The 23,251-nt window shown below is 32.4% G+C and overlaps 4 protein-coding genes across 12 annotated transcripts; 1 reads left to right on the forward strand and 3 right to left on the reverse strand.

Moving 5' to 3' along the window:
- Positions 1 to 680: 680 nt before the first annotated feature.
- LOC11429658 (protein NETWORKED 2A) lies at positions 681 to 6,537 on the reverse strand. The gene is made up of 3 exons (XM_039832102.1): positions 6,444 to 6,537; positions 2,003 to 3,786; positions 681 to 1,781 (listed from the first exon to the last, which is right to left on the reverse strand). Exons 1-3 carry the CDS (start codon positions 6,535 to 6,537, stop codon positions 753 to 755), a joined length of 2,907 nt encoding a protein of 968 aa, XP_039688036.1. The 3' UTR covers positions 681 to 752.
- A 1,494-nt stretch (positions 6,538 to 8,031) lies between these two features.
- LOC11423208 (uncharacterized) lies at positions 8,032 to 9,505 on the reverse strand. 2 transcript variants are annotated; one of them, XM_039831755.1, is made up of 3 exons: positions 9,337 to 9,505; positions 8,388 to 8,934; positions 8,032 to 8,220 (listed from the first exon to the last, which is right to left on the reverse strand). In XM_039831755.1, exons 2-3 carry the CDS (start codon positions 8,857 to 8,859, stop codon positions 8,171 to 8,173), a joined length of 522 nt encoding a protein of 173 aa, XP_039687689.1. In that variant the 5' UTR covers positions 8,860 to 8,934; positions 9,337 to 9,505; the 3' UTR covers positions 8,032 to 8,170. The 2 variants fall into 2 exon arrangements, with proteins under 2 accessions (XP_039687689.1, XP_039687688.1); XM_039831754.1 differs by lacking the exon at positions 9,337 to 9,505 and adding an exon at positions 9,252 to 9,329.
- Positions 9,506 to 13,870: 4,365 nt separating this feature from the next.
- Positions 13,871 to 17,176, forward strand: LOC11423209 (argininosuccinate lyase, chloroplastic). Its single transcript, XM_003602856.4, has 6 exons — positions 13,871 to 14,459; positions 14,557 to 14,937; positions 15,271 to 15,419; positions 15,546 to 15,837; positions 15,981 to 16,145; positions 16,701 to 17,176. The coding sequence occupies exons 1-6, from the start codon at positions 14,142 to 14,144 to the stop codon at positions 16,947 to 16,949; spliced, it is 1,554 nt and encodes a 517-aa protein (XP_003602904.2). The 5' UTR covers positions 13,871 to 14,141; the 3' UTR covers positions 16,950 to 17,176.
- A 1,341-nt stretch (positions 17,177 to 18,517) lies between these two features.
- LOC112419990 (kinesin-like protein KIN-4C) lies at positions 18,518 to 22,451 on the reverse strand. Of its 8 annotated transcripts, none has more exons than XM_024778488.2 (7): positions 22,039 to 22,451; positions 21,808 to 21,839; positions 21,279 to 21,353; positions 20,132 to 20,194; positions 19,838 to 20,012; positions 19,283 to 19,708; positions 18,518 to 19,142 (listed from the first exon to the last, which is right to left on the reverse strand). In XM_024778488.2, exons 3-7 carry the CDS (start codon positions 21,350 to 21,352, stop codon positions 19,041 to 19,043), a joined length of 840 nt encoding a protein of 279 aa, XP_024634256.1. In that variant the 5' UTR covers position 21,353; positions 21,808 to 21,839; positions 22,039 to 22,451; the 3' UTR covers positions 18,518 to 19,040. The 8 variants fall into 8 exon arrangements, with proteins under 8 accessions (XP_024634256.1, XP_024634252.1, XP_024634257.1 ...); XM_024778484.2 differs by having other exon boundaries at positions 21,279 to 21,411; XM_024778489.2 differs by having other exon boundaries at positions 21,808 to 21,855.
- Between the last annotated feature and the right edge of the window lie 800 nt (positions 22,452 to 23,251).

Below are 23,251 nucleotides of genomic sequence, written 5' to 3' on the forward strand. Positions count from 1 at the left end.
TTTTGAATAAGTAACAACAATATTGTTGGATAATGTATGTTATTTTTAACTTCATATAAAATAAATTTATATATCCAATTGGAAATGTATTTGATCATATCAAGTCGAATTATTTAAGGAAGCAATTCAAACTGAATCAAATTGTAGGTTGTTTTAATATTTCGTTTTGATGACTTTTTGTCGTTAAATTGATCTAAACCATATTGCAAATACCCCAAGGTGAAATGTTTTTAATTTAAATGTATTTATTTTGTCTTCATGGTTGCACAAATATGAGATTTTAGTATGTTTCTTTTTGTTGGTAGAACATACAACTGTGGTGATATAATTCTTTGCTACCAATGTAGAAAATGAGATTAAAACACAATTTTTTAAATGACATAAAATCGAAATATTTTTAGAAAAATATCACCTCACCAAAATCGAAGTATATGTATGCAAATGTTTGCACGAATATTTAATATATCCATTGAAATCAAGATACAATCATCTATACTCTCCTAAACAAGTAAGTACATAGACACATGCAAATGCTGACATGCTAAAAGTTTGTATATAAAAACATCCTCACTATTTAAAGCATAACTTAATCTCAAGAAGAATTGAAAAAAATCAAATTCAGATTCTATCGTTAATTAAAGCGACATTAATGACTATTTTACCAGTGTTCCCTAGGAGGTTTGAATATCTCTTGAGGATAAAAGATCAAATTCTTACCACTAAACTGACACCTCATTGATAGACTACAACATCTATATTGGGGCATCATTAGCTTCTGCTAGATCACTGTATTGTCTCTGTAGTGCTGGATTTACACATGCAAACATTGATTGCCTTTGTTTCTTCAACTTGATTCCGAATAAGAAAGACCTCAAAGGCATTCTAGCGCGACTTGTGGAATTTTTATCATGATTGTTATCTCCCATTGCTTGACTCAATTCTTCAAGTATTTTTTCAACTTCATTTTTAAGTCCTTTTACATAACTCAAACCTTCTTGTAGTTCACTAGAAACCTTGTTGATTTCTTGTTTCATGTTGAGAACTTCGCCTTGAAACTTTGCAGCTTGATGCTCACTAAGTTCTACTCTTTTTGACGATGAATCTGGATTCCCAGCACTTGCTATTTCATCTTGTAAGCTACACATTGATGGATGTCTAGCTTGTAAATCATCCTGCAATACTTCATTGTGTTCTAACCATAATGATAACTCAGTTCTTATTTCTCTCAAATGTCTAAATATTGGCTTTATTTCTGACTGTACAGCTTTTGAAGCGATCTTGTTATCCGACAAATTGTTATTCTGCTTTATTTTTCTTAGTTCTACTTTTAAGTCCTGTAAAGATTGTTGGAACTTTTGAATTTGATGAACTGAAGTGCTAAACCTCAACCAGAATTCTAAATTCTCCTCAAGCAAACCATCAATTTCGAAGCGGAATTTCTTTTCTAACAGTGAAAGGGAATGGTCTTTGTCAATTTGTCTTTCTCTCACCACAAAAAATCTTGTCTTTCCAATTGATGACATATCGATATTTCCTGTGTTTTCAACATGTTGGTGTTGATCTTCTAAAGAAGTACTAGCTATATCTGAAGCTGGAATTTCAGTACCCTCCCTGTTATCTCCTTGAACCGCATTTTCAAGAGGCGCTTCTTCGGTTAGAGTGGTGCGAGGACTTTCATCCGGATTTGTTTCTGAATAGGTAAGCTTATTTTGTAAAATGTTTATCTCTTCATCCTTAGTGGCAACTACATTCTTCAGTTCCCTTACCTGCAGATATGCATAATGCATATCGAATTAGTTTTATGGTGACTCGAAACCTACTTAGTTGACTTTAACAAGATTATCATACAGACTTTTACTAGATTTGTTATGAAGTTGTATTGTTAATAACATGATACATATTTAAGTAATTATAATTAATAATTCTAAAAATTATACTTATGGATCTTTTAATTTGACTTTACATGTTAAGAATGAATTTAATTATAAAGCAAGATATTTACCTTAAGTGCCAATTCAAAAATGCTGTTTCGATTTTTATTCTCCACATTGTTGAGCTTTCCCGTTACATCGTTATAGTTCTTCAAAACTGATGTGTACTCCTCCAACATAATCTTTTCTCTTTCATCTGATCCATTTACAAACATCTGATTCAATTTAGTTTGATCTTTTTCCTCCTTAGTTTCCAGATCAAGTGATTCAACTTTAACATTACGTATTGTCTCAGAGAAATCATCTTTATCCTGTTGTGTTAGATCTTGCACACCTTCAGTCCTAAAATCAATATTATTCTTCAATCTAGACTTATCATCTTCATTTTCGACTTCACCGATATTTTCGGCACGATCTTCCTTAGCATCATTCACGATTGCTAAATTATTATTAGACAGTTCATCTACAGGTTTTTCAAAATCCTCACTTGGTTTTCCATTAGAAAAACTCGTATTCTTGTTAAGTACCAAATTCTCCGCTTCCTCATCTAGTTTCACATTTTTCAGTTTTCCTGAAAGATGCTCAAGATTAAAATTAGCTTCATGAAAGTGTGTTTTGAGGCTGTTATCTTGCATTTCGACACTTTTGTTGAGAGTTTTAATTCTCTTCAACTCCTCTTCCAATTCTTTCATCTTCTTGTTACTATTTTCTGAATCTTCAATCAACATTTCCTTATCCTCTTCTAAGCTTTGTATATTTGTTTGAAGTTCATCTGCTTCTGATCTTAGTCTCTTCACCAATCCATTCTGAGAAGTAACTGCCGTTTCCAAACTAACAACCTTACCTACAAGCTCATCGATCATCTCTGCAATTTCTGTCATAGTAAGCGAGTTTCCCGAATCTTCCTCAAGCTTTTCCTTAATCTTCTCTTGCAACATCCCTATATCATGTTCAAGCATATCTTTTTCAAAGCTAGCTATCTCTTCTTCATCTTTACTTTTTGTTTCTGTTTTTTCATCTCCCTGATTTGTTTGCTTGGAAACGAAGTTACCTCTAAGGTTTTCAAATTTGTAATGAACTTCCTTAACCTTTTGGTATGCTTCTCTAGCTTCCTCAGATGATCGTGACTGTACCTCTTTCAACTTATTTAGGGTTTCTTTACATGAATTTAACGCCGTGGCTGCCATTAAAGCTCGTGCGTCGTTATCTTCAATTACTGTACTGATACTAAACTCATCTTGCAAACTGCAAACTCTTTTTTGCATTCCTGTAACTTTGTCTTCAATTTCCCAATATTTTTCATAGGAATGTTCATACAAACTCCTTACAAACTCTTTCTCAGTTTGCAATGCCAAAATTTCTTTCTGAAGCTTGTCTATTTCAGCTAATGCTTCAACCTTACTCAAACCTGAACATTGAATTGTTGGATTTGAAACAGATTTTTCCGAGCTGACACTTCTTCTATGTGTTCCTTTTCTTGATAGCAACATAGACTGACTTCGAAAAACCTTCTTTGGGATACTTGGAGGTTTAGGGATGTTGCATTGTTTTTCTGTTTGGTTATTAGGGTTAGGAGGTAATGAATTAGTTTCAGGGACACTTTCTTCATCTTCATCTTCGTCTATTCTATAATGGACTTGTTCAGGAAAAACGGTGGCAATTGTGCGGTTCGCGCTTTGTAGCTCCTTTGATAGATGATCATATTTCTCTGCTAATGCTCTATATGCTCTAAAGGCTTCTTCCACAAAATTTATCAGTTCTGGTCTTTTCCTATAGTACATTTCCGCCCTTTGAGCAAATGAGTCCCCATTATCATCAATGATTTTAAGAGCCTCAGCCACTATCTCCTCCATATCTGTTAAGTATTTGTTTGACATTAAATATTTGTTATTCTTCATGCTATTACTAAATAACATGATTTTCAGATTATTTTGACCCATTTATCTGTTTCCATACATTATGAATCATTTTGTTTTATTTCTTTAGAATCCAATTATATATTTAAACAATGTATTCTGTTATATAGATGTATATCATGTTCTACTAAGAAAATGGTAAACAACTAATAAAAGAAGGTGAGGCCTAGCCTACCTTTACAAACATATGGGCAATTCACCCATGTAACTTAACAATAATAAAAAACAGCCACATATACTCATTGTATTTGAAATACTTATTATTTAGTTTTATAAATTGTAACCATATACTTTTGTTATTTTGCAGATTTACCTAAGCATTAATTAAGTTTTATCTTCTCAAAAAAATTATTCAACTACATTCTGCTTCTGCGTTTTCATCTTTCAATTTTTCAACCTAACCATTACTTCCTTCAATCTATTCGTAATTTGGGAAAAAATTGATTCATCAACATCAAATTCATCCATCGTATTTACTCTCCACTCATACCGTTTCTTCTCTCTCATCTTTGGGGAAAATGCCCTAAGAAACTCATCTCTGTCACAAAACCCTCGCGAATTTGCAAGTAAGTAAGCCTTTCATCCCTCTCATTCGACTTATTCCTCGCGGATTTGCAAGTAAGTAAGTTTTCTTGTTTTAATTGCTATTTAAATGGTTGAAATTGTTTTGTTTGATTTGGGGGTTTAGGGTTCTCCATGTTTTAATGAATATTGAATTATTCACTGGCTGTGATTGTTTGATTTGGGGTTTATGAATCATGTTTGGTCTGATACAAATATGTTATAATCCTTCTGCATTTTTTTTATTCACTCCTCATGCTTTGTGTTACTTTGTTTTGTGTTATAAATGGAGAAGTTGCTTGAAATCTGCCCCATTAGTTGTTTTATTAAGTAATTTTTTTAGTTGGAGTTCTAGCAGAACATGATTGACTTTTTAATTCCTTTTAGAGGCTATACAATAGGGATATTAATAGCAAGATCTTATTCTTGTTTAGATCAAAACCTTTTTCTGGATAAACCATAAATCTTTTCTCAATGTCCATCATTTGGATCATCTACACTGGTTCCTTTTGGTTATTGACTTTGTGAAAAAAGAATTAGTATATCTTGACTCGTACCAAAGTTCGTCGATGCTTCACGGCAGGATATCAAGTATCAAAATATTGGTAAAAAATTAATTAAACTATATTTTTATCCTACATATTCATCAATGTAGAAAATCATTAACAAATTTTAAGTGTTGTTTCAGTCATTATTTATGGAGGAGTTGTTGATGGATCAATCTTTCCATGGCACTAATTCAAACTATGACTTTAAAATAACAAAGTTTAAAATTGTCACCCCAAAAGGTTTGGGACGTCAACGGGAAGGATCGTACGGTTTGGGAATAAGGTTTATCCAGAAAAAGGTTTATGGTCATTGAGAAAAGATTTATGGTTTATCCAGAAAAATGTTTTGATCTAAACAAGAATAAGATCTTGCAATTACTATTGCTATTAATATCCCTGTTGTATAGCCTCTAAAAGGAATTAAAAAGTCAATCATGTTCTGCTAGAACTCCAACTAAAAAAATTACTTAATAAAGCAACTAATGGGGCAGATTTCAAGCAACTTCTCCATTTATAACACAAAACAAAGTAGCACAAAGCATGAGGAGTGAATAACAAAAATGCAGAAGGATTATAACATATTTGTATCAGACCAAGCATGATTCATAAACCCCAAATCAAACAATCACAGCCAATGAATAATTCAATATTCATTAAAACATGGAGAACCCTAAACCCCCAAATCAAACAAAACAATTTCAACCATTTAAATAGCAATTAAAACAAGAAAACTTACTTACTTGCAAATCCGCGAGGATTTCGTAACAGAGATGAGTTTCTTAGGGCATTTTCCCCAAAGATGAGAGAGAAGAAACGGTATGAGTGGAGAGTAAATACGATGGATGAATTTGATGTTGATGAATCAATTTTTTTCCAAATTACAAATGGATTGAAGGAAGTAATGATTGGGTTGAAAAATTGAAAGATGAAAATGCAGAATAAGTTGAATGAGAGAGTTTTGTCGGATAGATGAATCAATTTTTGTTCCCAAATTATGAATGGATTGAAGGAAGAAATGGTTGGGTTGAAAAACTAAAAGAAAACGTAGAAGAAGAAAGCAGTTATTTGATATTGGAGAAGAAAGCAGTTATGCAGAATAAGAAAATAATCTGGATTTTTTTTTTTGAAAATTAATTAATGGGTCAATCTGCTAATAACAAAAGTATACCGGGTCAATATATCAAACTCATCTCCTCGTCCATTTTTTATTGTGGATTATTGTTGTCCATATTATAGTGCTGCCACGTCAAGATGGGCAGTTTACCCACCTCTTTCCCAAGGCAAGTTAGAAAAAACCATAAAAGAATGAAAATATTGTCAAGTAAATACAACTTAAATGGTAATAGCCGGAACATTTGATATGATGAGAGACGCAGGTTCAAACCCGCAATAAAAATAAAACCATTGACAATGGATTACAACGTTAGCAGACATAAAAATGATATTCAAACCATATATGATGAAATTTTACGTAGCAAAAAACATACCTTGGAGACTTTGTTCCAGCCATTTTGATTGTTTTGTCCTGATGTGGCTAACCCACCACCATGAATATGCATTGGTTGCTGCTCTTCGCAACATATTTTTATCCTATGTTTTTACAATATAATCATACACATTGAGGTAAAATCTTGATTAACAATTATGAAGATAAATAAAACCAACAAGGTAACACAGATAATAAACACATGTAAAAAATCTTGTTCAAAAGAAAAACAAATGTTGATGACAATGCCTTCTTGTGGGGTAGATATGAAGAGGAGGATACTTCGCCCCAATCATAGGTGTGTGTTGCATTAGATTTTTTGAGAACCAAAAAATTTGGAGGGCTTTTTGTTAGGGCATTATATACAACCGTTCGAAATTTATAATTTGCTTGATTGGATTTAATTAATTTTTTTTTTATTTTTTTATCAAGTAGCCTAGTGGAAAAGTGAAGTGTCCGGGATTCGAACTCCAATTCTTGCTTATAATATGCAATATCCTTATCAACTGAGTTAAGCTCACGAAGATCGTAAATTTTTTTATTTTATTATAAAAAATGTAAACATGAATAATGGATCCTTATATAATGTACAATAACAAGTCACAATGTGAAAATTTTGTCTGTTTGTCATTTGGAAAGATGGTTAAACATTCTGCTCAAAATTTTAGTTTAAAATTGCACAATTGTTAAATTTTTATACGTAAATTCTATTGTATTCCAAAAAATAATAATCCATTGTAAATCTCATCAAAGTTGGTAATTCTCCCTAAACCTACAACGGTGTCCTACCTTAACTAACTTTTTTTTTTTCTAAATGGAATAATTTAATTTTACATAAAAGAGTTATTGTTTAATATTTTAATTGTATGGATGTATTTTTATTTTTTTTTACAAAAAAAAAAATGTATACTTGTTAAGTCACGTAGATTAAGGTTGATATGAAGATAACAATAACATCATGTGTCACACATAGTAGCTTGCTGGTAAGCTAAGTGACATTGCAAAAGTTTTTGTGCTAAAAACTCCTATCCATGAAACTAACATAACCACTAATTACTAAAATTGGATTGGATATATCAAGTCAAATGTATTCTCTTTTAAGACCTATATTTGAATCCACCTTGGATTATCATCCTGATTTTCCAATGCATTCACAATCATCAATCTATAAAAATATGTCTATTTTAGCAATGTATATTTAAATAAATTTTTTGAACATATTTTCGATAAAAAATTGAGAAAGAAATAAAAAATGTCATTCTTGTGGAACAAACAATGCACACTACAAGATCAAATCATGTCCAAATGAATGTATCCTAATTCAACATAAAAGTGAATTAATGTTCGATTTTTTTAAAATAAAAACCAAAAAAATATTTTCTACGGTGAAATTACGTCTTAACAAAAACAAAAAAAAACAATTATCAACAAGGAAGATTTCAATTATTTTTATTTTTATTTTTATTTTGACACAGGAAGATTTCGTTTTATTACTTTTAAGTTATAATGGTTTGATTGCTTAGATCAATGCAAATGGTCTACACGTAATAACAACAATAGAGAAGAGAAGTATGCATCTCTACACCAGGTTATACACATTTTTTTATTTAATTTGTTTAATTATATACAAATCTAAGTGCATGATTGACATATACATTATGAAAAAATTTCATATGTACATGAGTTTTTTTCCTCCAGGTTTACGGTGTACAATTGTATATATTTACATCAGGTATTATTAAGTGAAGATATCCAACTTTCCACACATTTCTTGCTCTCTGCAGACAAACAAAGGAACCATACACATTAGCATTTTACCACTCAAGAAAAAATAAAAAAAGAGAAAACAGAAAGCACCAAATTTATTTCTAACAGAAACATTAACACTTTATCTAGCAATCCAATTTATTTCTAATTCTATCTTAGTGGTTTAGTTTAGCCTTACCATATGAGAAGTTCCCAACATTGTTTAGTACGTTGCTTTTAGGACCCTCCTCCAACATGGCACCGTAATTGTATCCATAACAAGGAACAAGCACAGCAAAACTGTTATCTGTTTCATGACTTTCGTCATTATCATTAGAAAATCCGGTTCCATGAGGCTCCAACCAGCCAATAGACCAATCAGAAGCAACAGATTCAGCGTCAGAATCAACGAATCCACCATCAAACGGAACGATAACAAAATCACATTCCTTATCAATTTTCGCCTCTTCCCTACTATGTCGTTCGTCCTTCACCTTTCTTGAAGTGGAAGGCACAATTTCCTCATTAACAAAAGGAAATCTCAAAACATTTGATGATTCCCTCGTAACAGAATCAGGTGAAGAATTTGTTGAACACCCATTTGAGGTTTTTGGCTTTTGATGTTTTCTACTCGACAACCACCACGGAAGATAGGAAAAGGCCGCATCCATTTACTTGTGTCGTATCGATTTCTCACAAAGCGAAAATATTTGCATAGACTCTTCTCAAAGCAAATTACTCATCAACTACATATCAACAAAGGAATAAAAATGTGCAAGCCAACTAAAATCTCAATAAATTTAAAAGTGGTGATGATATTGTTGACAACTAAAACTTAGCAATCAAATTCAGAAAAAGTAACATTAGTGTTGGATTTCAAGCATAAGAGCAAATACAGTTCATTGTTACAACGCATAAACCTGTTCTTTCAGGGTATTTTCTATATTCTACCACCATAATAGATTGATATAACAGGTCATGGTCAACAAAAAAACTCTTGAAATAAACATTTCTCCTAAAAATTATATACAAACCGAATAAAAACAGTAATTTTCATAGAAACCTGAATCAAACGGAATCAAATTCAACATGGTAGAATATCCACGTAATGACAAATTCAAAGACAGAAATAAAAATAAAATGCAAACCTTGAAATAGCTAATAATATCTTTCTTTTTTAATACGGCTAATAATATCTAATACTTTTTTTTTGTTACAATAAATATCTAATACTTATAAAATACGCATACAATAATATGAATTTTATGACAATATTAGTAATAAAACAATCATGGAATTGATCATATGCTTAGTTTGATTATCCAATTTAACAAACAAAAATGAATATAACTATGTTTTGTTAGCAGAAACAATGAACGATTTGAAGCAAAAGAAATTGAAAGCTGAAAGAACAATTAGAATTTAAGAAGAAAATTCAGAGCTTATATTTAAGAAAAATATGTAGATAATTATTAAATAGCTTATAAAAATGGAATAAGTTAGTGTGTCTTTGAAGGTTTCTATTAGAAGAATGAAAAGGAAAGCCTAGCTAGCTAGCTTTTATCACACGGAACGATAATATGGCTTTATGGGTAAGGTATGAAAGGGAGAGGCGAATTTGCAATCACCTTTCAGATACCGTTGGATTATTCCTAATCACACGTGCCACTTGGGGAACCTTTTGATTGGTCTAGCCATTCTAATGATGTTTATAGACAAAGCAAGAATTAGCCAGAATTGCACCATCCACATTGGAAGCGTCTTAACTACTCCCTCCGCTCCTTAATGTAGGCACTCATCGCCTTTTTTCACATTTCTTAAGAAAAGTTGTCAGTGTAATTAATGTGTCTGTTTTGTGTATTAATATTACGAAATTGTCCTTTGTTTGTATGTGTATTAAATTTGACTTTTCATATTTCAAGACAAGATAGTAGTGTTAATTAGGGGGTATGTTTAGAAAAAAAATAATAAATGCATCTATTAATTTGAAAAGGGGTTTACATTTAGGGACAAAAATAAAATCAAATGAGTGCTTAGATATAGGGACGAATGGAGTAATTAAGACCCTGTACCTAATAGGTACCCCCATTGTGATTTTTTTTTTTTGGGTCTTATAAGACTCGGGGTCTCACTTAAGACCCTCAATCTTAAGTGGGACCCAAACCTTTGTAATATTAAAAAATTGTTATGTAATGGTATAAAGTTATTGATAGTTGATTTGTGAGTTCCATTTAAGAACTTTGTGTGAGATGCTGAGTTGGAGGGATTGGATACTTATTAGGTACTAATATTAAAAAAATTATAAATGAGTAATGTTTACATGTGAGACCCATTTAAGTACTTAAAAATGGAGGTCTCCATTGTGGATGCACATTGCATCGCAACTTTCAGTTGACTTTTTTACAATCAAATTGTAACTTTCAATCGATTTATTTTCAGTCGCCTTCTTGAAGATTGGAAGATGGTCCATATTGTGCGTTCCATCGATAATAGCAACAATTCAGCCACCACCATTAAGGAACAACAACGCACGAATGGATATGAGGTGTAACAGTGGACAAAATCGGCGCTTGAAAGATTCAAGTGTAATATAGATGCCTCATTTTCTACATCTAGCAAAAAAGATGGCATATGTATGCGTATAAGGGACAACACCAGAAGCTTTGTTCTTGTGAAAATTCTTTGATTATCTCCTTGGTGTTCAGTTAACATTGAGGAAGCATTCGGGTTGTGTCATGTATTGATATGGGTGTCCGATCTTCAGATGGATAATATCGACTTTGTGTCTGACACAAAGAAAGTGGTAGATTTCTTGCACCGGCAAAGTAGAGACATCACAAATTTTGAAGTTATTTGAATAAGTGAAAAATTATTGCAACATGTATTTTCAAAACTCTCATATCTAGTTTAATCGGATGCAAATCAACAAGATCGATCACACGTTAACGCGAATAGCTTCATCTAGTTCTCAGACATTTGTTGATGCACCATCATGTCATTATGAGCAATTCATGTACTCCCTCTGTCCCTAATTATAGGACCTTTTTGAAAAAATAACGGGAATTAAGATAGTGGATATTTGTATTAAATATGTTTGTAATTACTATTGTTTTTACAATTTTATCCTTTAAGAGAGAATTGGTTTATGTTTTCAACATGATATTTATTGCTGATTGAAGAAAATTATGTATAATAAATAGGGGCATACATGTAAAGAAATAATTAATGTAGTTGGAAATAGCAAAAGGGTCTTATAAAAAAGGACAAAAAAATTTCTCAAAAGGGTCTTATAATTAGGGACGGAGGGAGTAATAAATCCATAAAATTAATTGTAGTTGATTTCATCTATTGGTTTGAGAACGGACAATATCATAAAGGTTGGCCCAATTAGTTGGCCAAGAGACTTGGTTGAAAGAAAGATATTATTTCGACCAAAAAAAAAAAGAGAAAGATATTATTAAAAGATCACGTTAAAATAAACTAAAAATAATTCAAATTTAATTTCTATTCACTGTTAATAAAAAACTTTGTACATATAAATTTAGGATTTTTTTTTTGCACAAGCTCTCAGGATTTTTTTTTTGCACAAAGATATAAATTTAGGATTTAATTTGTATATCAATCAAATTATATCACATAGATATTGTAAAGATATTTTATGAACTAACTGAAAAATGTTATGCTATAATATGATTTAATTAAATACATGTGTAATTTTTTTTTACGCAATACATGTAAATTTATCTCTGTATTTTTTTGACAAGAAATTTATCTCTGTATTTATTAGTCATGTTTGATATTTTGTCACTTTATTTATTATATACGAGTTCCTAAACATTTTTTTACAAATGTTATGCGTCAATATGCAATTAAATTAATGTATGCGTAAAACCTTTTACACTTGCCATACATATCAATTGAACTCCCTTTCAAAAAAAATAAAAATCAATTGAACTCTTTTTGACTGCACAGATCAGTTTTTTCTTTTACAAAGATTGGATATATTAGTTGAACTCTTTTTTTTTTTTTGTTATCAATTATCCTAATTGTTAGAGCTCACAAATTTTTTATTTTTTTAGGAAGAGTTTACATATTTTTTAAATGTAGAGAATTGGGTGTCCAGGATTCGAACCCTAATAATTTTAGATAAATTACAAATCACATTTATAAACTATTTCAAAGACTTATATAAGTATTTATTTATGTTATAAAATAAACCCTTTAAAAAAATGTTATAAAATAAACATAAATGAGTTATTTTTAAATGATATTTTTCTGGTACAATTTTTAAATGATTTTTTTTAGTGGAATTTTCAAATGATATTTTAATCTGTAAGAAATCATCAACATATTTTAATCAACAAGTTGATTACAAAAATCTACGGAATGATTGAACTTTTAATATAATATTATTATGAGTGAGATTTAACTATTTTTTGGAAGGATAGTGAGATTTAACTATTAACTATGATTGCCTGAGCAGCAATAATGGATTATCATTTATCATTAGAGACAAATAAGTTTACAGCCTCCGTGTCTCATGGGTTTTATATTTGTTGTTTCATTTTTGGTTTGAATGCACTTTTAGTTTCTCTATTTTGTCTTGAAACACAATTTTAATTTTTTATTTCAAAATTTGGGTTTTTAATCCCCAATTTCACAAATTTCTGCGATTCGTTTTTTATTTGGATAATATGTAATTTTTTTTGTTAGTACTCTTATCCTGACTATGCTAAATCTTCAAATCCAACGCATCTATACTTTTTTGATAAAAAAATGCACGATCATAAAAAATACAAAGCAAGACATGAATTAATTCTACGAAATAATTAAATAAAAGAATCAATATTTTAATTAGAGACTAAATGAGATGTAACTAAGAAAAACTAAGTTGTTTAATTTTTATTTTTTTTCAATTAGATACAGAAGTTATGAGTTGTTTGAGTATGATGCCTGATTCCGAGGGAGTTAAGATATGTTTTTTTGCCTCATGTTTCATTTTAGTCCATTTAACGTAGCAAACAAATATCTAAAGTCAAGATTAAAATTGAAAAATAAAATAACATGTCCCCCTTCCCTTTCTCTCAACTATACACTCGCTCCCTATTCGTTGCATGACATCTCACCGCCATTTTTAAGAGTAATTACACAATTCCATAAATCTATATGGTCTCTCAACATAATTTATTTGTCCTCGTAGCTTAACTCAGTTGGTATAGACAATACATAATATATGCAATGATATATTCCCTAACTCACCAAGCCAAATGATGGCTTCCTTCAAACCAATTGCTTCTGCTTCTCCTTCAAACCATCAAATATGCTTATGTTAGACCTTGTTCAATATTTCTCTTCTCTTTATACTCGTAGCATTTCAATCAATTTTGACTCTTATTGAACAAGGTTCAGCATAACTCTAGCAAGTAGATGGAATATATCACTGAATAATGCGTGGGTCAATGGAATCAATTGATTTTATTTTCTTCCAAAATCAATTGTAACATAACATGAACCATTTATTTTTATTTTTTTAACTTCTCTACTGCTATCTCTCTCTCCAGTCTCCAAGTAAAAAAAAAAAAAAAAATCATTTGTTTTTCACAGAAATGGAAGTAACCCTATTTAAATGGACATGGTAGGGTAACTTTCACCCATACTCCTCCAACGGGCCGCCACTCCAACCTCCGCCAAGATCTGCACTCAAACCATTGAAATTGAAATCTTTGCTTTAATACAAAGAAAGATTTATGACTGAAATCAAGTTAGAATTCTGTTTTTGAGTTAATTAATTCATTCATTTTAGAAAACAGCAGGCCTCGTGTCTATTTCTAAAGGGTTGGATTAATCCAACGACACATATACAACAAAAAGTGAAAACCAGGGAATCCCTTTCCCCATTTAAAAGAAGGTGACACACACTTATTTCGTCAAAAACCCTGAAAATTGGTCATCAATGGTTTTCTCTTCAGCTCTCTCTTCTTCTTCTTCTTCTTTCACACTACCTTCTCCACTCCGCACCCACTACCTTTCCACCACCTTAACAACTCGATCCTCCACTTTCCCTAACCACAAATTCATCAAAACCCGAATGCAAGCCCAAACCACCAACAATGCTGCTAAACCCAAAGAAGCTAAACTTTGGGGTGGAAGATTCGAAGAAGGCGTCACCGACGCCGTCGAACGATTCACTGAATCCGTCTCTTATGATAAACAGTTATACAAACATGACATTAGAGGAAGTATTGCTCATGCATCCATGCTCGCTAAACAGGTAGGTACTCTTTTTTTTTTTTATTCAATGCATGTTTTTTTCTTTCTTTTTAATTGTTATTTACTTATTGAATTTGTGTTTTTTTTTTTTTTTTTAGGGTTTGATCAGTGTGAGTGATAGGGATTCTATTATTGAAGGTTTGGGAGAGATTGAAAAGAGAATTGAGAGTGGTGAATTTAATTGGAGAGCTGATAGAGAGGATGTTCATATGAATATTGAAGCTGCACTTACTGATTTGATTGGTGAACCTGCTAAGAAGTTACATACTTCCAGAAGTAGAAATGATCAAGTTGTTACTGATTTACGACTCTGGTGTCGTGATGCTATTGATAAGATCTTAGCAAGTATAAAACAACTTCAAGTTTCGCTTCTTAAGCTGGCTTTGAACAATCAGGGTCTTATTGTTCCCGGTTATACTCATTTGCAGCGTGCGCAACCTGTTTTATTACAGCACCTTCTGCTTGCTTATGTTGAAGAGGTTTGCTTTAAAATTTAATTTATGATTCTCTTGCAAAGTTTGAGTTGTGTTAATGGAAAGTATGAATTTGGTGTGTCTAACATGAGCTATTTAATTTTCGGTTAAATATTCTCAAGCTTTGATGTTCAAACACATCATAGATCGTTGAAATTAACAGTTCAAATTGTTTATTTTACCTAATTGAATTAATTGTGTACTTTAGTGGAGTTCAATCCTAACATCATCTTTGTTGACTTCTTGTGAAAGAAGTACATACTTTCCAGTTTATTCATTCGCTTGTGGGGTGCCCTGTTTCAGTTTGAGCTCATTTAGTTTTATTGACCCCTCTTGCAGATTGAGCGTGATGCTGGTCGTTTGATCGATTGTAGAGCTAGGATGAATTTTTGTCCTTTAGGGGCTTGTGCATTGGCTGGTACAGGGCTTCCTATTGATCGATTCATGACATCTGATGCATTGGGATTTACAGCTCCAATGAGGAATAGGTATCTTGCTTTTTACTGGTTTGAAATTGATCCATGTAGTTGGACCTGGCATGGGATTAATGTTAAATATGTGAATGTTCGCGTTTTTTTCTTGGATAATTGATTACATGTTGTCATATTGAATAGTATCGATGCGGTTTCTGACCGAGATTTCCTACTGGAGTTTCTCTCTGCTAATGCCATCACAGCAGTGCACCTTTCTCGACTTGGTGAAGAATGGGTACTGTGGGCTTCAGAGGAATTTGGATTTATCACCCCAAGCGACTCTGTTTCAACGGGAAGCAGTATAATGCCTCAGAAAAAGAATCCTGATCCAATGGAACTTGTTCGTGGTAAGTCTGCCAGAGTCATAGGAGGTTTGGTCACTCTTCTCACATTGTGCAAAGGACTTCCACATGCTTACAATCGTGATTTGCAGGTAGTTAGATATTCAAAGCATAATGTTTAACTTTTCTTGCCTTGCGTGTTTTCTCTGCAGTTCTTGTATTCATTTTTGTTGTTGTTGTTTAAGCACTATTTATTTGAGATTCATTAAAAATGGTTGCTTTTGGTTGTAAGTAGGAAGACAAAGAACCAGTGTTCGACAGTGTTAGAACTATTTTGGGAATGCTTGAGGTCTCATCAGAGTTTGCAATGAACATTACTTTCAATCGGGAAAGAATACAAAAGGCTTTACCGGCTGGTTATCTTGATGCAACGACACTCGCTGATTATCTTGTTAAGAAGGTAACTCATATTGATTTAGCCTTCAGTTTGAGGTAAATTTTATGATATGAAGTGAAAGCATGGTATTATCATTATGCCCGCCACTGTACAAGTTCAGATATGAACCAATCTCAAATCCCTGTCAATGTAATCCAGTACCGGCTGCCCTTGCAAATCAAAACTTTCAGTGTTCAAGAAAACAAAATCAAACATCTTCTCCCTCTCATTTCCAAGTACCATTTGAATGAAGGAAATAGATGTATACAAAGATTGTATAACTTCAAATGCAATAAACTTCCTCTGTACTAGTTTTCCACAATGATTATGGTTGTCATTAGTCATCAGTTGTCAGATTACATGAGCCTATTATTACAATCTGTCCACTTTTACAGGTTGTAGTCACTCGAAGACACAACATCTGTATATGACAATATTTTATGCACTTTATTCATTGTTGTTAGTTTATTGTATCATTACATTTCAGGAATTATTTCTGACTTTTGAATCATGTATCCAATTTTATTCTTATTCCGCAAATATGCCACAGATTCTTACCCTTTTTTCTTTCACATTCAGGGAGTGCCATTTAGAACATCTCATGATATAGCAGGAAAATCTGTTGCCTTGTGCACATCGAAGAATTGTCAACTGTTGGATTTGAGTCTTGATGAGCTGAGAAGTATAAATCCAGTCTTTGACAAGGATGTGTATGAATTTCTTGGAGTAGAAAATGCGATCCAGAAATTTATTTCTTATGGTTCCACCGGGTCTGCTTGTGTTGCCGACCAACTCGATTATTGGATGAAAAAGCTTGAAATTAAGTGAAGAGTATCCTAGTTGTCACTGGGGAAGCTGTTTTTTATGACCTGAAATAATAAACTTGTTTAGCATAGATCGTGCTGCATATTTGAATAGGTCAGGGTTACTGAATATTTGTCATTGTATGAATTTTAAATTTAGCCAAGGTTACTGAATGGTTAGTTTCAGAATCTCAAGAAGCATGCATGCATTGAAGTCGTGAGCTTCTTGCATCATGAGCTGTTGTACAGTAATTTCACCATGCAGCATGAACTTATGTAGCTTTTTATGAAATAAAGTAGGGAAATGCTAACCATTGCCCTTGGAGCATTGGATAAAGGAACAAAAATAGAAATTTTGTGTTGGAAAATGATAAAAAGTAGTCAAGTCAACTTGTAAAAAGTTAATAAATTGTTGTTTTTAATGTAAAACTACTAATTTTGGTTACCTTAATCACCTGAGGGCAATGGTTAGCAAGACCTGGTAAAGTATTTGGATGGCTGGGTTAAGCAAAAAAACAAACTTAAATACTTAGCATCAATTAATTTAGCAACTACCAATAGAGTTGAGTCTAATGTCACAACGATGTGAATTAAAGCCTAAATCCCAATTGGGAGAACTGCCTACATTTAGTTCAACCACAACAAGAAAAGGAAGTTACTTGGCACCTATGATGGAGCGCGTGATATCCTTTCTAATCCCCAAGAGTGCAGTAATGCGGATGCGTTATGTGAAAGGCAAAGTCTTCAATTCTTTTGCTAAAACAAAATGAAGACATACTTAAAAAGGGAAGGAGTTTAATTGTGTCATATGAGAAACTAAAGGAAGTTACTTGGGAAAAGAAAAAAAAAAAACTAAAGCAAGAGAGAAGACCGCAAGTCCGCAACCGCAATAGGAAATAAATTAGAGTCAATTTATATTACCAAATCCTTAGCTTATGGATTGTGTTTGAAGCAACGACTCTTCATTTATGACAGTGGAATCAATCAATTGTGGAGCACCTAACATATTTTAATAAAAAAATTTGATGACTTCAAGAACATTGATGTGAAGAAAATAAAACTTTGCTCGACTCAAACTCTTATGTAATGTAATGTCCTTTGAGCATTTTAAGAACGATCTTCTTTGTAGAAAAGAACAAATTACTTTAGATTAAAATAGTCTAAAATTACGAGTAGAAAAAACAGTTCAACACCATTACTTACTTGTTGTTAGATGAAACATATTTGAGGTGCAAAATTACCAAGAGTTCAACAATCATATCAACACGCATTATCAATTAGTCTTTAATTTGATAGTTCAAAATTACCAAGAGTTCAAAAATAAGAGTTACACAGCATAATCAAATTAAATGAAAAAAAATCCCAATGAAAAACTCTTTCTAGGCCTTACTTGTTTTACAATATCTCATTTAGGGATTTATATCATTTCTTGATTGAATCCAATGTGAGGGGATTATGTTCATCATCTCACTGTTAAAACTCATTGAGTTCTACGATTTAAGAATACAGAAAATCAACAAATTGACAGTTTTTTCGAACAAACTATTGCAATACAAGTGAAGACAAGGTACTAGTAAATTTATTAGCACGGAATAAACGGCAAAGAAAAGGTACATAGCATGGCAATTCAAAAAAGGGTACTAGTGTTATTACAAAACCAGTTTAAAGAATAGAGAGCGGACCCCAAATTTAAGCTCTCTAAGCCTACGATCACGACGTAAATTAACATGTTTATGAGAAACATAATTTACTATGGTTTATAAAATTCTATTTTATGACAATCTGATTTTGAAACCACTCTCATGATATTACAAGATCCAAATTAACAATGTAAATCACACTCAACAATTCAGCATCAGTATGAGTTTTCAAAAACCAGGAATAACAAATTAAATGATTCCTGTTCTTTGTTTTATCGCCAGAAAAGAAGACTGGGTGTGAAAACGAGAAGTTAATCAAACAGTTATCTTCCTGTTGATCTTCTTAAATGACGAAAATCAACTGCTTTTCTAATGGCAGTCTCCAGAAGCACTCTTTCCTAGCTGGTTTCATCACCTAGTCCAATCTCATTGAATTATTTTTCTGAGTTTGAATTATGTATGTTTTAGGTCTTGAGTTATTTTTCTGGAGTTGAGGACATTGTATCCTTGGTAACAAGCTGAATTAGTGGCTTCCGAACAATCTTTTTCCGCCCTTGCTTTTGAGCATCTAAATTACCCTGCAATCAAATTGTCACGTGGATTAGTGAGCAAGTTGGATAAATTGCAGCATATTCAAAGCCAAGTCATTAAAATAGGTGCTAAATGCAAGAAAGGATTTTTCTTGTGACTAAGATCAGAGTTATGGAATGAAGAATACCACCAGTGAGTTCAGGATGTCACATAATGGCTTCTTGTTTGGCCCCTGGTTGTCTCTGCGACTGGCAGGTTTTTCAACAAATGCACTCTGTAGTAGTTTGGCACATTCATAAGCAATCACACCTCCATCTTTATTCGTAGAGCATTCTGAATTCTCTGATTTTGGTAATTCGTTGTCTGCCAATGATTTCAGTGGTTCCCTATTTGTGCACTTAAAACGTGTGCAGCGACATGATGGTCCACAGCTCCCACCGGTGGATCGAAATTTGCACTTTGTAGTCTTGCACAAGGACTTCTTACTGCATGAACAGAAAAGCCCTTCACACACTCTTTCCCTCTTATAACTCTTTTCATATGAACCGCTCATTCCGGGGATATCCAATTTATTCTTGTCTTTACTTTCTTCAGAAAGAAGAAGATCCAGGCCCTGCTGATTAGAATATGCCACAATTTAATAAATAAGCAACCTATTTTACTTGTACTTCTTTAATAAATATATTTCTCCATAATAAAGTACTTGTTTTAACTTTGAATCATATCTATTATACTAATACACCTCTAATTTGATGTCAGTGGTCCGAACCTGCTTCATTTCTCTGGAGTCATGCTTCTCCTTCCGCAATTGCAATTCTTTAAGTAGATGACTAAGGTTGTTTACTTGTTCCTTTGAAACTTGAATATCATCAAAACCCTTCTCGGGGATGTTAAGGTCTTCTTCCTGTGACTGAGACCTTGAAGTAAAAAAAATGGGAGATGAAACACAGCATCAAATTAGAGTGATCTACTATGGTACTGCCAGCTCGTAGAAGTCAAGCAATACTGCAAAATGTAAACGAGTAAAAGTATTTACCTTGATTTTTCCTCCCTGTGCATCGCAACTTCTTCTTTCAGCTGTGCAATCTCCTCAGTCATCCTGACCATACAAGCGGTTAGAATAGGACTCTTAAAGTTATATACAATTTATGTCATCCTGACGACGATACTCTTCTAAACAAGTTTGTGACCTACAAAATTATATTTTAAATCCTCTCAGATTAAAGGGAAGTTATCAGGTTATAGTACTGCATATGCATACTGGTAAAATATTGGTAAATATTAGCATGCTCATAAAACGAGACATGGAAAAAATGTTTTTTCAAATTATATACTTAGAATACTTAAACTACTGATGTATTATGGAACCTGAGTTGAATCTTTTGATTCATGGTATAATATTTATTTATTTATGTTGAATTCAAGGTTTTGCTGGTAATTATTGGGCCACCAACAAGTGCCACTTGAATAAGTTTCTACCCCACACCAATCAAATTTAATATCAAATTCAGTTGCCTATAAAACCAACTGTGCAAGCTACTGATACCTCAAACATATGAGTAATGTAGAGCCAACTTGTTAAATTGAAGATAAATAAAGTGGCACCTCTAATCGAAGTGTCTAACAGAGTTCCGGAGAGTATATAATATTCAACGTTAACAGTTCAAACCGAAATATACACAAACTTCAGCGTAATAAAATCATCCCAAAATCTAACACAATTATGCTAACCTTTGAAGTTCAAACAATAAAATAACCTTTTCCACTGGTCAGCTTTTAAAATTGTGATGCTACTAATAGTTCTTAACGTCTTGCAAAGTACATATTCCCACCCCAACATAAAGTAGCGTAAAAGATACATTTCAACATTGTAAAAAATGAAACATACAGGTACACACAATTACCATCAGAAAACAACATTTAGTCATGCAAAATATACAGTTTACAAGTGAAGAAAGTCAATAAGAAATACTGATACTAAACCTACCAGAGATATGCATTACAATTAACAAGAATTAAAATATCAGCTGAACAACAGGAGAGTCTATTGAAAATATCAGCTGAACAACAGGAGAGCCTATTGAAAATATCAGCTGAACAACAGGAGAGGCTGTTGCAGACCTATAAAGGCTGGAAATAAGTATAAGGCAATGAAGGGAATATAGGAGTGACACGAGACTTACTTTTCAATATTGGATTCATATTGAGAACATAATTTTGTGCAACTGAGTTGTGACTTCAAGTTCATGCTCATCATCCTGCACCAGTCATTATTTATGCATTTTGATATGTCAGGTCAACATGTAAATCAGGCAACTGCAACAAAACAGCAATCAAAACCATGAATATACATTTCCAACAGAAACAAACATTGTCTAACTAACTAAGTCTTCAAAAAGGATACAAAATAACATTTACATCAGAGCTTAAAGAGTAGAAATTTTCCATATAATATCAGATATCAGTAGCATAATCATGATTTGACACATTCTCAAATACGGGCCACAAACCTGAACATGTCCTAGTAAAAGATACTATGACCAATGTTTGGCCGAAGTGGAAAGGAAACAAGGTATAAAAACGACTCTTGAGCAAGTGACAGGAAAACTAATGGATTTGACTGCCTATCGAACTAAAATAACATCAAAGTGTATGTTGTTTGATCTACAAGATTCTACATGCAGTCGACAATTACAATAGATGGAGAATTACCTGAATTACTTGACCGTTTTTATTTTTGGAACCTACATGAGAAACAGCCTGTTATTAGTGAGAACAACCCAATTATTATGTGAGCTATGTACATTCAATTCAATAAAAAAAACTAGCTTAAAGGTGGATGAAAACAAAACAAGAACATTTATGTCAAGGAAACCATATAGAATTGAAATGGTTGTATAATCTCCGGAAAAAATAAAGAAATGAAAACAGGAAATCAGATACATGTGACGACAACCAGTGGCGGATCTTTGTTGTGACGGGCCTCAGTGGCACCCCCAAAATTTCCTTTCTTCTTATAAAGGGAGTGACTCCATGAGAACAGTTTGCTAATATGAGAAATGAGAACAAATAACTACAGCCATTAAATCCTAATTAATGAAAATCAGCGGTTTAGATTAATTGCTCGTTCCCTGGTCTTCTTTCACGTACAGACTAAAAACAATGGAGTTATTTAATTTGAATGGCTTTACACTGCATTAAGCCATATCAAACAAAATTATGCCCAAAATACAGTAATAAGTAATAACGGACGTATCATACACATGTCAGATGGACATGTCACGTGTGTGTGATTTAGTAATAACAGAACGGATCTTGACATACGTGTGCAATGCAACATAATATGAACATGGTAAAGACAGTTATTTATGTTAGAGCGCGAAATGGATACGTTTGAAGAATGCGTTGTGTCCTAAATATAAGACGGTTCAACCAATTAGAAGAGGACGCGCATGCTTTATCATCAGGTTACATTTTCATCATATTTTGTAGTTAATTTATATGTGAAAAATCAAATAAGAATATGAGAAATCATATTTGTACAACCACTCTAACAACTTTATGATGGCCATATTTTTTTTTTTTTTTTTTATGGTGGCCACTTTTTGACAACTTTAAAACAACTCTCATATTCACATTTTTTTTTATTCTTTCTCTCTATTAATATTTGCAGAAAATAACAAGTTAGTTTAGATGAAAAAGTCTAAAATTACGAGTATAAAAAACAGTTTAACACCATTACTTATTAGATGAAAAAGATCCGAACCATCAAATAGAGTTCAAAAATAAGAATTACACAGGATAATCAATTAAATGAAAAAAAATCCCGATGAAAAACTCTTTCTAGGCCTTACTCGTTTTACAATATCATATTCAGGGATTTATATCATCTCTTGTTTGAATCCAATGCGAGGGGATTATGTTCAACATCTCACTGTTAAAACTCAGTGAGTTCTACGATTTAAGAACCATCAAATCAACAACATACAGAAAATCAACAAATTGACAGTTTTTTAGAACAAACTATTGCAGTACAAGTGAAGACAAGTTATTGTATTATAAAACCAGTTTGAAGAGTAGAGAGCAAATCCCAAATTTAAGCTCTCTAAGCTTAAATATAAGCTCTCTACGATCACAACATAAATTAACATGTTTA

The sequence above is a fragment of the Medicago truncatula genome, chromosome 3 (assembly GCF_003473485.1).
Source record: "Medicago truncatula cultivar Jemalong A17 chromosome 3, MtrunA17r5.0-ANR, whole genome shotgun sequence".
Taxonomy (NCBI): Eukaryota; Viridiplantae; Streptophyta; class Magnoliopsida; order Fabales; family Fabaceae; genus Medicago; species Medicago truncatula.

Bases quoted from the DNA above. Each gene is read 5' to 3' on its own strand.
- LOC11429658 (XM_039832102.1), bottom strand. From the start codon at position 6,537: ATGTTGCGAAGAGCAGCAACCAATGCATATTCATGGTGGTGGGTTAGC. The intron at 3,787-6,443 runs GTATGTTTTTTG...AATACTTAACAG, and splicing joins GCTGGAACAAAGTCTCCAAG to ATATGGAGGAGATAGTGGCT. The intron at 1,782-2,002 runs GTAAATATCTTG...TTCGATATGCAT, and splicing joins TTTTTGAATTGGCACTTAAG to TATGCATATCTGCAGGTAAG.
- LOC112419990 (XM_024778488.2), bottom strand. From the start codon at position 21,352: ATGATGAGCATGAACTTGAAGTCACAACTCAGTTGCACAAAATTATGT. The intron at 20,195-21,278 runs GTAAGTCTCGTG...TTGTATGGTCAG, and splicing joins TATGAATCCAATATTGAAAA to GATGACTGAGGAGATTGCAC. The intron at 20,013-20,131 runs GTAAATACTTTT...TTTTACTTCAAG, and splicing joins CACAGGGAGGAAAAATCAAG to GTCTCAGTCACAGGAAGAAG.
- LOC11423209 (XM_003602856.4), top strand. From the start codon at position 14,142: ATGGTTTTCTCTTCAGCTCTCTCTTCTTCTTCTTCTTCTTTCACACTA. The intron at 15,838-15,980 runs GTAGTTAGATAT...GGTTGTAAGTAG, and splicing joins CTTACAATCGTGATTTGCAG to GAAGACAAAGAACCAGTGTT. The intron at 16,146-16,700 runs GTAACTCATATT...TTTCACATTCAG, and splicing joins CTGATTATCTTGTTAAGAAG to GGAGTGCCATTTAGAACATC.
- LOC11423208 (XM_039831755.1), bottom strand. From the start codon at position 8,859: ATGGATGCGGCCTTTTCCTATCTTCCGTGGTGGTTGTCGAGTAGAAAA. The intron at 8,221-8,387 runs GTAAGGCTAAAC...GTTTGTCTGCAG, and splicing joins TGTTGGGAACTTCTCATATG to AGAGCAAGAAATGTGTGGAA.